We start from the raw sequence: 15429 nt of genomic DNA, 5'->3' as shown, positions 1-15429 counted from the left end.
AACCCGGATAACAGTTTTAAAATATTTTATAACCACAAGAAAAAAAAAGAAAGGAGAAAAAAAAAGTGTCAAGCAGTTGCTAAAGACAGGTTTATTTGTTCAAATTGTATATTCCAGGAATATAACACCTCTGACTATAGAAAACATCCAAATGTTCCAAATTAGCAGTACAAATGTCTTTTTTTTTCTTCTTCTTCTTTTTTTTTTTTGCCATTTCTACAAATAAACAAATATCCGCGGGGTATAAAAATGAAAACATAAATTTAAAAATTTTCCCTCCTCAGGGCAAATGACAAAGTAATCCAAACCAGTGGCTGATGCAAGCACTGCCTAGGGAAGCCTGGCCAAGTGAAAATACAAATTAAACCATGTTCACGCAATACAAATTGAAGAGGAAAAAAAAAGGGTCATATTTACAATTACCATACAACAGCAGTGAACCAGTCTGTACAAACTGTACTGATCTCATCACTTCTAGACCTATTCCCAAATCTATAGTGGATTCCACAGCTGCTATGCTCCTCAACAAACATTATAAATAAGCAGTTCATTCAGTGAGATATATATGACACACACTACATCATGTCTTGTTCATTCAAAGACGAACCGACATAACATCTCTGGGTCTCCTAATGCCGTGTAGGGGCATAAAACACAGCAACAGACACCAGTGATCCAAGTGGTGTGCACACACAGCTCAAAATTCTTTAAAAAACAAAACAAAATTTATGCAATGAGGTTTTTTTTTTTTCCTTTTTCCTTTTTCAACACACAGGGCACAGATGAGAAGGGGAAAAAAAACAGCTACCCCAAACTGTTCATATATACATAACAAAGAACCTCTCATCTGTTAAATAAAACATTTGTTTACAATCCTTGAGCTGGTGCGTATCAGAATGCATCAGTGACTATAAAAATACAGAGGGGTTAAAGGGAATGGGATAACAGGAACACAGGACAGTCAGCTGATGAGGCTGATCGGGATAAGTGCAAGGAAAAAATTCATACATACTAAACGTTTAAAATAAACCAATATTTAAAACAAACCATTTGTTTTAAGAAAAAAGCAACAAGAACAACAAGAACAACAAAAAAAACATGTGTAGCCCTGCAAAGCAACATTAAAATAATTTTTTTTAAAAAGCTAATAAGGAAAACTGAAGTTGGACTGAACAAACCAACACCGATCATAATCCTAACTAATAAACTGTTACACACAGGATTTTGGGGAGTAGATTCCTCTCAAAACTGTACCACATCTGGGCAAAATATACTTTCAGCTATTTTTATTATAAAGACTCTGATGTCAAAATGTCTTTAAATTTAAAGCAATCATTTGAAAATTGTTAAAACCCAACAAAAAATGAGGAATCTCTGCCAATTATACAAAGGAGAGAAAGAAAAAAAAAGCAAACATGGATGGAGCAGCTCCAAGCTCCAACACCTAACAAGCACAGGAGATGGTGGCTTATTTACATGCAATCCACAAGGACTGACACTCAAAAAAACAAAAAACAAAAAAACTTCATTGTTCCTGAAGTTACCACATCATCATGAACCAAAGAGCAAACTTACACCACTATAGCAGGACAGGTGAAAAGGGAATTTTTTTTTGGAAAAGTGATGTAGATTAGGATAGAGAAGAGGAGAGAGGTGAATCATTTGGTTTGCTTCACCTCCTCAAAGAAACCCACCGAGCTACAAGACTCTTTGGCTCACGGGTCCTTCGTTCCCCTAAAAAGTCTGGAAAAGAACCCAAACCCTTCGTTCACACAACAACCCTTCCAAACAATGCCACAAAGTGCAATGGTAAGAAAAATGTTTTAAATCCCCATAGATCTTAAAACATTAATCACTCATTTAACCTCTGCTACAGTTACAGATGTGTGTTACCCATGGGGAATTTAGGAATCCTCTCAGTCCTCAATAAACTCATCAGGAAAGTTCAGCCAGGGCTGATTGGAGAGGGGGGTAGGGGAGGGGGTGTAAGGCTAAAGCAAAGGAAGGTGTGTGAGAGATGCGAATGGACGTGGTGGTGCAATGGAAAGCGCTCCCCCTGGTGGCTGGAGGATTGCACTGCAGGCCCAAGGCTCTGCCTCATGGCTCAGTTCACAGGGTCTGTGGCAGTCTGTGGGCTTGCACTGCTCCAGCTACCCCTCACTCAGAGTCAGAGTCAGAGGAAACCTCTGAGCTGGACGCACTGCTGCTGCTCTCAGATTTATTCTCCTTATCCTCTGCCTCTTCGTCCTCTTCATCCTCGTCCTCATTCTGAAAAACAAAAATTAAATAAATAACAACTTACACATTAAAGTAGATGCAATATAAAAGCACAGATGTGGCTATTAAAAATGTGACAAATTATTGATTAAATGTGATTTAAATTAATGTTGCTAATGTAATTGTTGAAATATGCTCAGATTAGCAGGTTTATAACACCCCCCCCCCCTTTTTTTTAAACTTTATTAATTCATGTCCCTGGTGATATCGTGTATAATTTATTAGAATCAGGCAAGAAAACTCATTTTTTTCCATAATCTTCTATTAAAATATTTAAAACTGAATGCTTTAGATGAAGATCTTAACATCTGATTCTAATGTCACTTCACACTCACAGGTGGAGAAAAATTAACCAATATATCATATATATCATACGAGCCATCTCAAAGAAAATAACCTGAGCTTTTAGACTTTGAAATGTCACAGAATACTAATTCATAATCCTAGCTCTCTCACATCATCATCATCTTCGTCATCATCCCCTTCTTCACTCTCCTCTGCGCTTGATGATCCCTCCTCAGACTCCTTCTCCTCTTCTTCATCATCATCATCTTCTTCTTCTTCATCCTATACAACAAATATACATAGTAAACATGACAACTGATGCATCATGGGTACTTCATCATCCTACAAAAAACTTGTCAAATGAGCATGTTGATACTCACCGAGATCTTGGGCTTGGGTTTCTGTTTAGCACTGGTACCACCTGGTTTACTCGGGTTTCTCCTTTTCTGAAAGGAAAAAGAGAGAGGAAAAAAAGGATGAAGTACAATGTTAAAGCCAGTAACATTTAAATACATGTGTCTGGAAAAAACAAATACACCAAAATAGCAGATCATTGCTAACTTACCAAGGAATTGTATTCCTTATATGTAGCTCTCTCTTGAGATGTTAAGCTCTGTAAAAGAAATTATTTCATCATTCAGTGCAAAATACATAAAAATGAATGATCTCCAATAAGTCTGACTGCTAAATCGATTTCTTTTAAGCCGGCCCCTCAAAGTTCTGATCATTCACATTCCAACACCTAGCACACACGTTAATATTTAAATTAGGTATGTAATATTTGGCAAAGGTGGCTTGAAGTAAATGCAGCCCCTGCCTTTGTCCCTGCAAAGCCACCAGTCCAAATCACATGCTAAGCTAGAACACCTGAATGCTCCTGAAAGATGAGATTTATAATCAAAGAGGCAACAGGATTGCCAGGCAAGCAGAGTCGCTTCCTTGTCCGGGTTTGTTAGATGTGGACGGTTCACATCTTTGTTTTTCTCTCTCATTTACAGGAGGCGCAACAGGGGCAGAAGTAGATTATTTTATTTACAGATCCTGGAATTTTTCAATTTCAATTTTCAATTTTATTTTATTTGTATAGCGCTTTTTACAATAGACATTGTCTCAAAGCAGCTTTACAGAAATATCAACATGGTATACAGATATTAAAGGTGCGAATTTATCCCAACTGAGCAAGCCACTGAGTGGCGACGGTGGCAAGGAAAAACTCCCTAAGATGTTTTAAGAGGAAGAAACCTTGAGAGGAACCCGACTCAGAAGGGAACCCATCCTCATCTGGGTAACAACAGATAGTGTGAAAAAGTTCATTATGGATTTATATGAAGTCTGTATGGCCTTAGGAGCAGTTTTTGTATGCCAAAGGTTAATGCGCATTTAATACTCTTGGTAATCACCAACCCCACTATTAAAACTGAAAACACAGTTAACGGGAGTAGTAAAGTACCGAAAGCCACTGCTCAAGTTGCACTTTGTATTGCTTCTGTTTCTCCTCTGCAATTTTCTTGTAGCGGTCTTTCTCCTTCTGCGGGAGGCTCTGCCAGCGGCTGCCGATTTCAGTCATGCGCTCTTTCATGGGCAGGTGGTTCAGCTCCCCATTAGACAACATTTCCTGAGAAAACTTCTGATAGCCATTTCTGAGAGCAGAAGTCAAAGACAGCATTAAGAGCAGGGGATAGTCTAGTCAACCAGCTCATATTCAACTTTGCCACCCATCAGTCCCCGAGAGATGATGAGTGTACACAAACCTCAGAACACACTTTGAACTGTAGGCGGTTCAACAGATGCACATAAAAACTTACGATGGTGGCTTTTTGGGCTCTCCTTCAAATTTCATCTTCTTCCCTGCGGCAACCATCCCAGCAGGAGAGCGCATCTCACTCAGCTCTCTCTGACCGGAAAAAGACAGGAAACTACATTGTATTCCGTATAAAGGTAAAGGTGCGTCATGAAGTTAACACAAGTAGCTAACTTGTGTCCAAAGAACTGTCCAATAGGATGAGAAATAAGGAACATTTCTATTAGACCTTTTTCCTAGTTTAAGATGTTTTGCTCACTAGAGATATTATTTCAGAAAGGATGATTGTGTTAAAGCTAGTCATCGTAGCCTTTTATTGTATGTAGAGTGGAGAAAACATATGTTAGGCAGATGATAACCTTTAACCAAGCCTTGCTCACCTCATATCTCTTCTGGTCCTCTGCAGCCTTTTTGATCCACATGATTTTCTCCTTCTTCTCCATGGTGTTCCATGCAGCCTCCATGGCTTTTTGTGCCTTTGGCCGGTCATTCTGACACAAAAAAAAATAAAATAAAATCGAGGGACAGTGAGGTTTTTAAGACGCATCCGAGCCATATTAATTATACATCTAGTTGTACAAAACTTTTACATAGTTCTCCTACCTTAAATCTGGCCAAGTAATCACCGATGACGCTGTGCTGCCAAATTTCCTGCGCGGTCTTGGGTGGGTCTGGCAGCTTGCTTTGCTCATCTTTCCCTCGCTTCTCTGACTCTGCTTTCAGCACTGCCTCCAAGTTCTTGTATTTTTCCTGTAAGATGGTGGCATTTTCAATGGCCATGGGTGAAAGCCTCTACTGCCATGCTGTTTCATATACTCTGAGTATACTCGATTTAAAGGTTGATGACTAAGTGCACAAATTGCACAAGCACATTTCTATATCTATAGTTAAATTTTTGTTAATCAAGCATCCTCAAGACTAACAGCATGGCTGCACAAGCTTTTGCCCACAGGCACCATTCATTAAAATTCACTGCTGCAGGTACCAGCAAGCAAGACTGCTGGTCTTCTTTACCTTCTTCTTGTCTGAGAGGTCATTCCACATGCGGGCCAGAAGTCTGGTGAGTTCACTATCAGACAAGTCAGGCCTCTCCTTCTGAAGCTTCTGCCTCTTTTCCTCAGCAAAAATGAACATGGCAGAGATCGGTCGCTTTGGCTTAACAGGACTACTCTGTATATGTAAGGGAAAATGCAAGAAGACTAAGACAAAACTAGGGCAACTAACGATTATTTTCCATAACTGGTTAACCTGCCGAGTATTTATTTAGTTATATTTGTTCGATTATTCGGGGTGGGGTGGGGGTGATTAAACTGAGTTACAAATATAAACTTCAGACTAGAACGTTACATTAATATACATAAGTATTTATGCATTATTTTTTATGAATGAACAAAAAAAAAAAAAAAACCAAAAACCCTGACAAATAAACTACAGTTTAATTGTTTAAATTAAATATATTTTAAAAAATCTCACTTTCACTGCACCTCACGGTTTCACTGCACCACACCCTACTCACTCTCTTTAGGCATATTGTTTCACTTGTGTTAACTTTAATTTGTACCGTTTTAAATTGGCATCACAAATGCTGACTCATACTCCCACTATTTATTGCTTTACTGGTCTACATTGAGTGAGGAGCGACGCGACCTCGTTACTAATAGATCGCTCCCGTTATAATAAACGGCAGATTTTACACTGCAGGTGGACAAACACAGCATATATGACAAACTTGAATTAAACTAAACCGCTTAAGCAACTCATACCAGTTTCCCCAAGCTCTTGCACACAGTGGAGCATTTAGGATATAAACATAAGTTCGTGCTTGTCTGTCGTGTTTCCGTGCTACGCAAGTTTGCAGGTTACAATGTTCTTTGAGGCGTTTAATATAAAATGCTCCCATGCCTTATAGGACTTGGAGGTCGCATACTTTTTACCCGCTGTGACTTGACGATTACGCCTCCATCTAACTGTGACAGGTCATGTTGGGAATAAAAGTAAACAGTAAACTGAAGAAATTCATTTTCGTTGACTCTGGGTATTAGGCGAAAGCTAGCGGCATCGCATTACGTGCGAGGCAGCTTATACATCCGGTTAGTAAAAACAAAACGCTAGTGTTCCATTTGAGACGATTTTTCCCTTCAAAAATTCATACACTAGATGTTAAAGTACACAATGCATAGTGTAAGTCCATAGTACATTATTTGGGACACAACTTTGGTCTTTACGCTCCGATTTTGGAAATAGAAGTAACGCAGAAAAACGCACTCTGCGCTGCACGCAGACCAACTAATTGATAATGAGGTTCATTGACAATGATTTTCATAATCGATTAGTTGTTGCAGCTCTAAACAAAACCACAAAGAATAAAAAAAATAATAAATAAAAAAAAAAAGATGGAATTGGATATGGAAGGCTGGACAAAGAGAGACTGATGTGGAAATATGGATGGATGGACAATAATGGCAAGTACACTGACCTTTGCTTTAGAGTTCTTTTTGGGACTGGGGCTGGCAGCGCCTGGGAACTTTTTAAATCCCACCATCTTTTGCTCTGCCAGGATTCTCTGCTGTTCTTCCTCTGAAATGCTCTGCAGAACAGAGTGAACATTAAAACACACAAATTTACCAAAATTGTAAAAAAACAAAAAAACAACCCTGTGGCTGCTTTAATACACATCCACTTACACACAGGAATCGGTTCATCTCAACTTCATATTCTTTCTTTTTCTGAAATAAAAAAGGAAAAGGTCAGGAAAGATGAAACTCACACTTTGCTCTTGTGTACACGCATTCTTACTATGTGTGTACTATAGTCTGTGAGTTGTTCTCTGACCTGCTCGCAGCGTTTCTGATAGGCATCTTTCTCGCTCTGTTTGAGCAGTTTCCAGCGCTGGCTGCACATGACCATGCGCTCAGTGCTTGGAACATCTTTCATGCCAGACATAAGCTCAGCACAGAACATCGAGTAACCGTTCCTAGAGACACAGCATGAGAGACCATGGCAAATTCCCAAAACATATGACAGAAGAAACAGGGCCTACCTTCGACAAAGATAACAAACGTAACCTTTAAAAGCGATCAACACACCCCACAATAATACTGCAAGGTTGCAATCTCCCAAGCTAAATGACAAAACAATCGAAAAAGATCTGCAGCAGCCCATGAGTGACAACAACGATCACTCATTCTCAATGGCATTTGGTTTACTTACGATGGTGGTTTGCCTGGTCGCCCGTCAAACTTGTCCTTCAGCTGTCTTTCTGCTTTAGTCAAAGTGGTCTTCACAATATTGCTCTCAGTCAGGTTCAACTGCGGGTGTTGTTGAATGAACTCCCGCATTGTCTCCTATACAAATGTCAGGGTTCACGGGTTAGAATCCGTCACAAACTTAGCTGAAGTGTCACTTCTGTTCATTATTGATGTTCTATGTCATTTAGCGCAAGTTTAAAACAAACAAACAAAAAAAAGTCATTACAAATCTTTATACATAGAATAAACAAGACAGTACACGTTGCTGGTAAAATATCATCAATATTTAAAGTATCCAGGACAGAAAGCACCTGCCCAACTGAATTAATTCAAATAGTAAGGAGATACTCAAGCTGCTCGCACCTCATACTGCTTATGCTGCTCTAGAGATTTGGTGATCCACTTCAGTCTCTTTTTATCTGGAAGCTGTGTCCACTTCTTCCCCAGACTTTCTTTAATGTCTTTGGTGGTGGCCTGGACATTAAAAAACGCATTAATGCAACGAATGGTGGCTGTTTGGGTTAATTAGCAGAACTGTTAATATGGTGTAGAGGGTGGGTCAACGGGAATTACCCCAGGGTGAATTTTGAGGTGAGCTTTTTTCTCATGGTTGTACCACAGCTGCTGTGGTGTCAAAGGTTTCTCTGGTACATTGGACGCTTTTTTGCTTGTGTTCTCGATCAGGTCTGGATGGTCCTCCCTAAATCCATACAAAACCCCTTAAAACGTTAAAAACTGAAGAACACGACCCAGACACAGGACGACAGCATAAGGAAATCAAAATGTCATGCACATTGCTAATTTATATATATATATATATATATATATATATATATATATATATATATATATATATATATATATTTTTTTTTTTTTTTTTGTTTATTTTTACTGATGAGACACTTGCACTTACTTGAACTTTAACATGTTAAGCTCAAAAGTTTCCTTTTCTTTGATAAAATCATGCACATATTTCTCCTGCAGAGAGAAAAGAAGCAAAATTCAACTTGGCAATTCGATCAGTGTCTCTCACAAACTATTCATATTAAAACTGTATTCTAGAAATGGATGCCTAATAAATCTGCATCAGGCATCAATGCATGTCATCATGTCCTTCTACCTTTTTACGTTCAGGCAGCTCCTTGTACTTTTTGGAAAGGATCTTTGTCAGGTCCAGATTGCTCATCTCTGGGTGAAGTTTAGCATACTTTGCTCTCTTTTCCATGAAAAAGCGGAAGTATGGTGTCAATGGCTTCTTGGGGAAGTCTGGGTGTTTCTGAAAGGACAAAACAAGGAAAAGTCATTTTAAATAGGTCTTGTGAAAAACTAACACGTACTAAAAGTGGTTAAAAACGTGCCGTGTAAAGTTAGCACCGTAAAAAGGAGATGTTTTCTAACAACTAAGTGTCCAGTGTATAAAACTGAAGGAAAATGGAGATGTTAAAAGTACATAAACATTCAAACAAATACATACGGAATTAAAAATATCGATATATTCTGTTGAAGCATAGTATAATGTTGCTCAAACCTTCGCGAATTATGTAGAAGAAAGGAAACATCTAATTACCTTCAGTTTTTTGCCTTTGTAAGGATTCTTGATGTATTCTTGGGCATCGACAATTAACTCTGTCAGTGTGCGAAATTTACGGATCTGAAAGAGGAGCATCGACTCAAAGTTGTAACTTCAGTCCAAAATACAACTCTATACTTAAGTGCTTGCAACATTAGCAAGTCAATAAAAACTAGAGATGCACGATACTAAATTTCTCAGCCGATACCGATAGTTCTGCCTTTTATGCCTTCTTTTAAATTAATAATAATTAATTCCACAATTCTGAAAGAAATGCAAATAAAAACATTATTCTCTCCATTTCAACAAGTTGTTTCACAGTAACTGGTCTCAAACAGAAAGCACATTACTCAAATTAACATTAACACATGAACTAAATTCTGAAGAATAAAGTAAGATTTCTTAACTTATTGAATGTTATTAATTTATATTAACATTGAATTCTAAAAAAACCTCCTGTTAGTCTCACATTCACTCTCCACAAACAAAAGCATTTCCACTTCATCACTGAACATCAAACTGGTAATATATATTATCAACTTTTCAATATATTAACATTAACTGGATATGAAATACACTACTCTACCAATATACTTTTCTGTCCAATATATACTTTGTCAATCCATCTTCATTTAAATCTTTCAACAGTGTACTGGCCTTTTAAGTCAGCGCGAGCAATTTGTAATTTTTTTTTTATTAAACTCGACGCCGAAACTCCTGCTTCACTGCAGTGTCCAGTATAAAATTTAAGCAGTGCAGAGATTACAAACTGCAGTTTTGTCATCATTCCACACAAGAGACATCTTTACACACAGCACGAAATCCATGTGTTTACCCGCCCTCTTTTGATTGACAGGATATAATCGGCCCCGATCATCAGATGCTTTTAAACTATCGGCCAACTGGAAAAATTTCTTTATCAGCTGATACATCGGTGCATCTCTAATAAAAACCATTAGGAGTTTAGGACTAGCATTATAACTTCTTATGCATACACAACTTGAACAAGTTACAAGAAGATGTAACCTAAAACGTAGCTACATATCTTTCAGAAATGACTTTATTACAGTTGCAATCAAAATGATTCAACCCCCATTGCAAATCAGGTCAATGCATTTTCAGTTGATTTTAGGGAACCACCTGAAGCATTCATTGTGTTGAACTATTTCGTTTGCTTGATTTGTTCTATGCAGACAGCTGAAAGTCTGTAAATTTTGACAATAAACCTGATTTGCAATGGGGGTTGAATCATTTTGATTGCAACAGAATGTAGATTTTTACACCATGTTAACCAGTGAAAGTCATTTTGTCATGACCCTCACCTCTCTTGAGACCTCAAGCCATTTCTGTTTGCACATCTCAGCCGAGTACGTGTTAAAAGCAACCTTCCCCCAGTCTAGATGAGCTTCAGTCGTCTTGTACTTGGTCAGGTCTTTCTCTGGCAGATTCACTTTCATGGCGTCCAGGAGCTTCAGCAAATCATCCTGGGCCCAAACTATAACTGTGGAGATTTAAGGTTGGAATTACGTGGGAATTTACTATTTGCAGATGTAAACTCGTAAAATGACTGCACATTTTATGTGCATACAAACTAAAAACCAGTAAACTGGAAACAACATCCTACCTGGCTCTTTACTGGTGGAATCCATGGCTCCATTCATTCTCGAATATCACTTCTAGAGACACAAAAACGTGAATGATGAAAAATAATGTGCACTTTACACAAGTTTTGTAATTTAAAAAAAAAAAAAAAAAATTTCATAAACACATTTTATCTACTGTAAAAGGCATGAATAACACAATGCATAAAAACACTTTCATGCATTGGTTGGAAATTTGGGAAACAAACCTTTATAAAGGGCACGTAGATATCATAGAAATCACCCAAACACAGAGAACTAAATGATCAGATAATTATGTAAATAATCAGCTTAAAACTTTGTGTATCGCATATTCCATTCATTTGATGGTTTTTTAAAAATTATTATTACAATAAACCTCCATAACCTTTTCTGCAGCACTACAATTCTGTCTTTTGGCTACATTTGTTGGGCTTGACTCAGTTTAGCGGCTCACATCTACCAAAAACGTTGCCTGCTACCCAAAATACACCGTGTTTGGTTTCCTTCATGCAACTGGTTCGAATCAGGGTTACATCCCTTCGTCAGTGAAAGGCACTAAAGGTCTCTTGAACCCGGAACCGGGTCGAGACCACTCAGCCGTTCAGCTGTTTTGGTCCATATCAGCAGTGTCCTCACCTGCCAGAATGAACCACAGTGGGGGTGGGAGTTGTGTTTGGGGGAGCACCAGGGTTTGAGTCTTAAAACTAACTTAAAAACTACATATGTAGAAAGCACAAGTGGTACCAGTAATCATTAGATTGCTAGTTTAAATTGGACCCTTCAGAAAGACCCTTTATATTCTCAATAATTTTTTTTATTATTATTGTATATAAAATGTATTTTGGTAATTGTTGGAGATATAGTTCAGAAGATCTTTAAAATTATATATATAGCTAAAAAAAAAAAAATTACAAAAATTAACTGCCATGGTGCAAGGAATAATAATTTTTAAAAAATTCATTTAATTATACTTGGACTTTCTAATAATATATTTGTATAATAATGTTTTTTTATGCAGATGACGCAGTTGCGGAATCCATGATAAAAACCCTAAAGGAATGAGTGCTTACTCTATGGAGAGGAATTAAAACCCAGCCCAACACATAATAGTTGTTCATTACGCCGCCCCTAACCGTTTGCGCTGCATCGGGAGACAGAGCCCATTGCCTGTGACGGCTTCAAATCTCAAATAACTCTGCACTCGATACGAAACACAGACGGCCAAATCCGTCTAATCTTCCATTTTGTGTCCCCTCGCTAAGACTTTTGGAAGACTGCGAGTCCGCGGACATTTTGCGTCGACCGCTTCGCCTACCGGTCGATCTCTCGCCGCGGAATGGCGCTTTTCGGAGCGGATGCTGGGAGGTAACGTTACGGCGGAAGGAGGAAGGACGGGCAGCTGGAGGCGACCAGCTGATCACGGAATGGATCCGCTTTCTTTCGCTCTCGGTCGAGGCGGGAACGGAGGCCAGTTAGGAGACATGACTATAACATGCACAGACTCGAGTCCGCCTCAGTGCTAACGGGGCGCGCGGAGCTCCGCTTCCGCCATGGAGGGGGTTTCTGAGTCGCGCGCTACTCTTACACGACCTGTTTTTGTTTGACTGAGAGGGGGGAAATATATATAAATATATTAAGTAATTAGTATATGTGCGATGAAATTAACGACTTGTCATTTTCTGAACCATGAGTCGATGTTTGAAAAACACCACGCTGTGGGTTTTGTTTGTGGAAAGGTTGATTTAGTCACAAAATGACTCGACAGTTTTCCAGGGCGAGGCGCGGCCATTACTGAAGCTGTAGCGGTAATGGCGACGCCTGAACCGACCCGAGCTCTGAACAGACACGAAGCAAAGCCTAAATCAACCAAAATATGATCTAAATCAAGCAAATATCTTGCTAAACCTACAGATTTTTGTTGTCGGAAATAGGAAATTCGCATTAATTTCACATGTTTAAACGTGTTTTATTAACTAGCATCAACGCTTCTTTTGACACTAAATTTAAGCTCCACTCGAAACAGATGAAGTGGGGAAAAAAAATTAAAAATAAATATGAACAAATTACCTACAGCCAAATACATTGCGTTAATATTAACCTAATCGAATTTAAATAAGTTGTAACTGTTTGTTTTATAAGATATAAATTCTATATTTAATAACGTATCAATTGACAAACAAGCTAGCATTCGTCGAGTGCTAAGCGACCTATCACTGACCTACATGAGCTAGGCGGCTAGGACTAGCTAGCTAGCTTCGGGTCCCCGCTACCGAAATGAGAGCGGAGCCGTAATTCGTCAAAACACAACGAAAATACACCACCGTGTTGAGCAAACGTACTGTTAATATTCCAGGAATCCCTTTTTATGAAACAACCTTACCGTAAAACTCGTCCGTTACCGGGACATTGAGTTGCCGTCGAGCTTACTGGGGTGAACGCGAGGTGTTGGTCGCCGTATGGCGGAGATTGGGAGCTGGTCCTTTTAATGGCTTGCAGGACAAGAATAAAGGGAAAAAATAAATTTCATTATGCTCGAAGCGCGATGTCTGAGTTTCAGCAGTGTGTGGTTTAAAACCCCGTACTAAACGCGTTATTTAAAGAGCTCGACGCACACGTTTTACGCGCAACATGAAAGGAAAAAATAGACGAACAGCCGAGACAGAGAGCAGCTCGCTGGCGTGACGACTGTTCTAGAGCCGCCATGCTTCTTCCACCTCGCGGTGCTCTCAATCAGCCGCTCTGGCGAGGGGGAGAAAACGCGTTGAAAACGTTAAGCCGTGGTTTAGGAACTTACCCGGTTTATTACTGAAACACCAGCAGTCGGTAGACGGAGTAGGCAAATGATCACGAGCTCGGATTTCTCGGTTGTGAGAAGTCGCGCGAGCGAGCGAGAGAGGACGAGCCCGTGCGGTGAGGTATTTAACCGAAGCTCCCTGATGGCTAACCGGAGGCGGCCGGTTCTGCTCGCATACAGACAAGCCTCATGGAGTCCTCACTCAGCGTGAAGATAAACAACGGACGCGTCGAGTTCAATCGCATTTATCACTATCTTGTTAATCGTTTTATTATCAGATCGTACAAATAAAAACACTATTTCTGTAAAACTGATGAAGTGAACTGAGTGTGTGTATATATTTTTTGCTGTTGAAGTCTCGCGGAGGGGAAATTCGGGTAAGGCGACCTCGGAATGTCCACCCTGCACCAGGCAAAACAATGTGTTTAAAAAATCAAAAAATCAAACAAATGAAATGTTTAGTCTACTATACAAATGAAAAAGCAAACAAACATTTTAAATATAAACGGTGCTGTAGTTTACCTCAGGTGATCAGTTTTTAACCGAGCGGTTGTTGTTGAGCAGGAGAAGAAGAAGAAGAAGAAGAAGAAACAGGCGGCGGCGGCGGCGAGTTCGACCTGTCGCAGCGCGCGCGTGGTTGGAAACTGCTTGTGTGGAACGAGGGGAGGGTTGAACGTTGGCCAGCCGCGCGCCGCCGGTCCAGGGCACGAGGCTCCTCCAGTCCCCGCAGAGCCGCGAGACTTTTTTTCCCCCCCCGCCTCCATCTCTCTCGCTCTCGCGCGCGCTCTCTCTCTCTTCCATATATCTCCCCCTTTTCCAGTCAGCGCGCGCGCTCCGGATCTCTCGTTCGTTCCGACCATTTCTCTTTTCCAAGAGAGAGAGAGAGAGACATCCCGCATTTTCGAGGTCTGCTCCTTCCTTCCCTTCCTTTCACGCAAGCTCGAGCGCCGAGACCATTTTCGCTTCTCCGGTTGCACGAGACGACTGATGATCGCGCCTTCGATTCGAAACGGAGAGTAATAAAGCAAATAAAAACGAAATGTCCGCAACTCGTGCATGGTTTTAAAAACTGATTTCTTCATCAACTTGGAATGCATTTATAATAACCTCATTAATAAATAAATAAACACAGTCGATTTTTATGAGGTTTCTGTGTGATCCTTATGAAAAGGAGGGGATGTTCCTACACCAAAAAGCCTTCAACAGTAGTGCACTTTTATATATAGTTCATGTCTTGCCTTCTTTTTAACAGACTGTTTGACAGCTACATCTTTCTCTCAGCCTGTAAAATATCATTCATCTCCACCTTGCGTGTCTGTGGGCGTCACGCACGCTGACCAATCAGTGCTCTCAGATTTGGTGAAAACAAATGATTTGCCAATCAGCACACAGCTTCATTACAACATCGGTGTTAAAAACACACAAGCATTGCTGCAGCACCACATCTCTCTTGTTATACAATCCTAATTCCTGTATGACTTAACATTAAATTTAATTTCCACAATGGAGAGCAAAAGTGTGCATGCAAATGAAAAAGACCAACCAGACATTTAGTGTAGGTTTCACAAATGTCCCTTTATTAACATGACAAAAACGGTCAAATAGTCAAAATAATATTATTTCAATGTTTGCATCTCTTTCTTATTCTCTAGTAGCTTGTATATCCATCATTTGACCTTATAACTGTCTCTAATAGCTCTTTCATATCTTCTGAACAGCTTCCTCATCCATATATATATGTATATATAAAAACATGAGGGTACAAACTTTTACACTTATCTCCATCTATGGTCAGTTGTAATTGTATTCACCTTGACATAAAATCTTTATAT

The 15429-nt window shown here is 39.5% G+C and overlaps 1 protein-coding gene across 4 annotated transcripts; it reads right to left on the bottom strand.

Annotated features, from left to right (window-relative positions):
• Positions 1–76: 76 nt before the first annotated feature.
• Positions 77–14713, bottom strand: ubtf (upstream binding transcription factor). 4 transcript variants are annotated; one of them, XM_053614332.1, is made up of 21 exons: positions 14120–14711; positions 10806–10857; positions 10504–10682; positions 9179–9262; positions 8732–8887; positions 8525–8589; positions 8185–8311; positions 7975–8085; positions 7574–7707; positions 7196–7337; positions 7048–7089; positions 6840–6950; positions 5378–5533; positions 4967–5113; positions 4744–4854; positions 4368–4456; positions 4013–4202; positions 3128–3175; positions 2943–3008; positions 2734–2844; positions 77–2268 (listed from the first exon to the last, which is right to left on the bottom strand). In XM_053614332.1, the coding sequence occupies exons 2-21, from the start codon at positions 10840–10842 to the stop codon at positions 2158–2160; spliced, it is 2217 nt and encodes a 738-aa protein (XP_053470307.1). In that variant the 5' UTR covers positions 10843–10857; positions 14120–14711; the 3' UTR covers positions 77–2157. The 4 variants fall into 4 exon arrangements, with proteins under 4 accessions (XP_053470307.1, XP_053470316.1, XP_053470323.1 ...); XM_053614341.1 differs by lacking the exon at positions 14120–14711 and adding an exon at positions 13598–13786; XM_053614348.1 differs by lacking the exon at positions 14120–14711 and adding an exon at positions 13184–13421.
• Positions 14714–15429: the final 716 nt, after the last annotated feature.

Source organism: Ictalurus furcatus, chromosome 2 (assembly GCF_023375685.1).
Source record: "Ictalurus furcatus strain D&B chromosome 2, Billie_1.0, whole genome shotgun sequence".
NCBI classification, from domain to species: domain Eukaryota; kingdom Metazoa; phylum Chordata; class Actinopteri; order Siluriformes; family Ictaluridae; genus Ictalurus; species Ictalurus furcatus.
This window is presented reverse-complemented; position numbering and strand designations above follow the sequence as displayed.

Bases quoted from the DNA above. Each gene is read 5' to 3' on its own strand.
- ubtf (XM_053614332.1), bottom strand. From the start codon at position 10,842: ATGAATGGAGCCATGGATTCCACCAGTAAAGAGCCAG. The intron at 7,708-7,974 runs GTGCGAGCAGCT...ACATTTGTATAG, and splicing joins AGCAGCATAAGCAGTATGAG to GAGACAATGCGGGAGTTCAT. The intron at 2,845-2,942 runs GTGAGTATCAAC...TTTGTTGTATAG, and splicing joins AACCCAAGCCCAAGATCTCG to GATGAAGAAGAAGAAGATGA.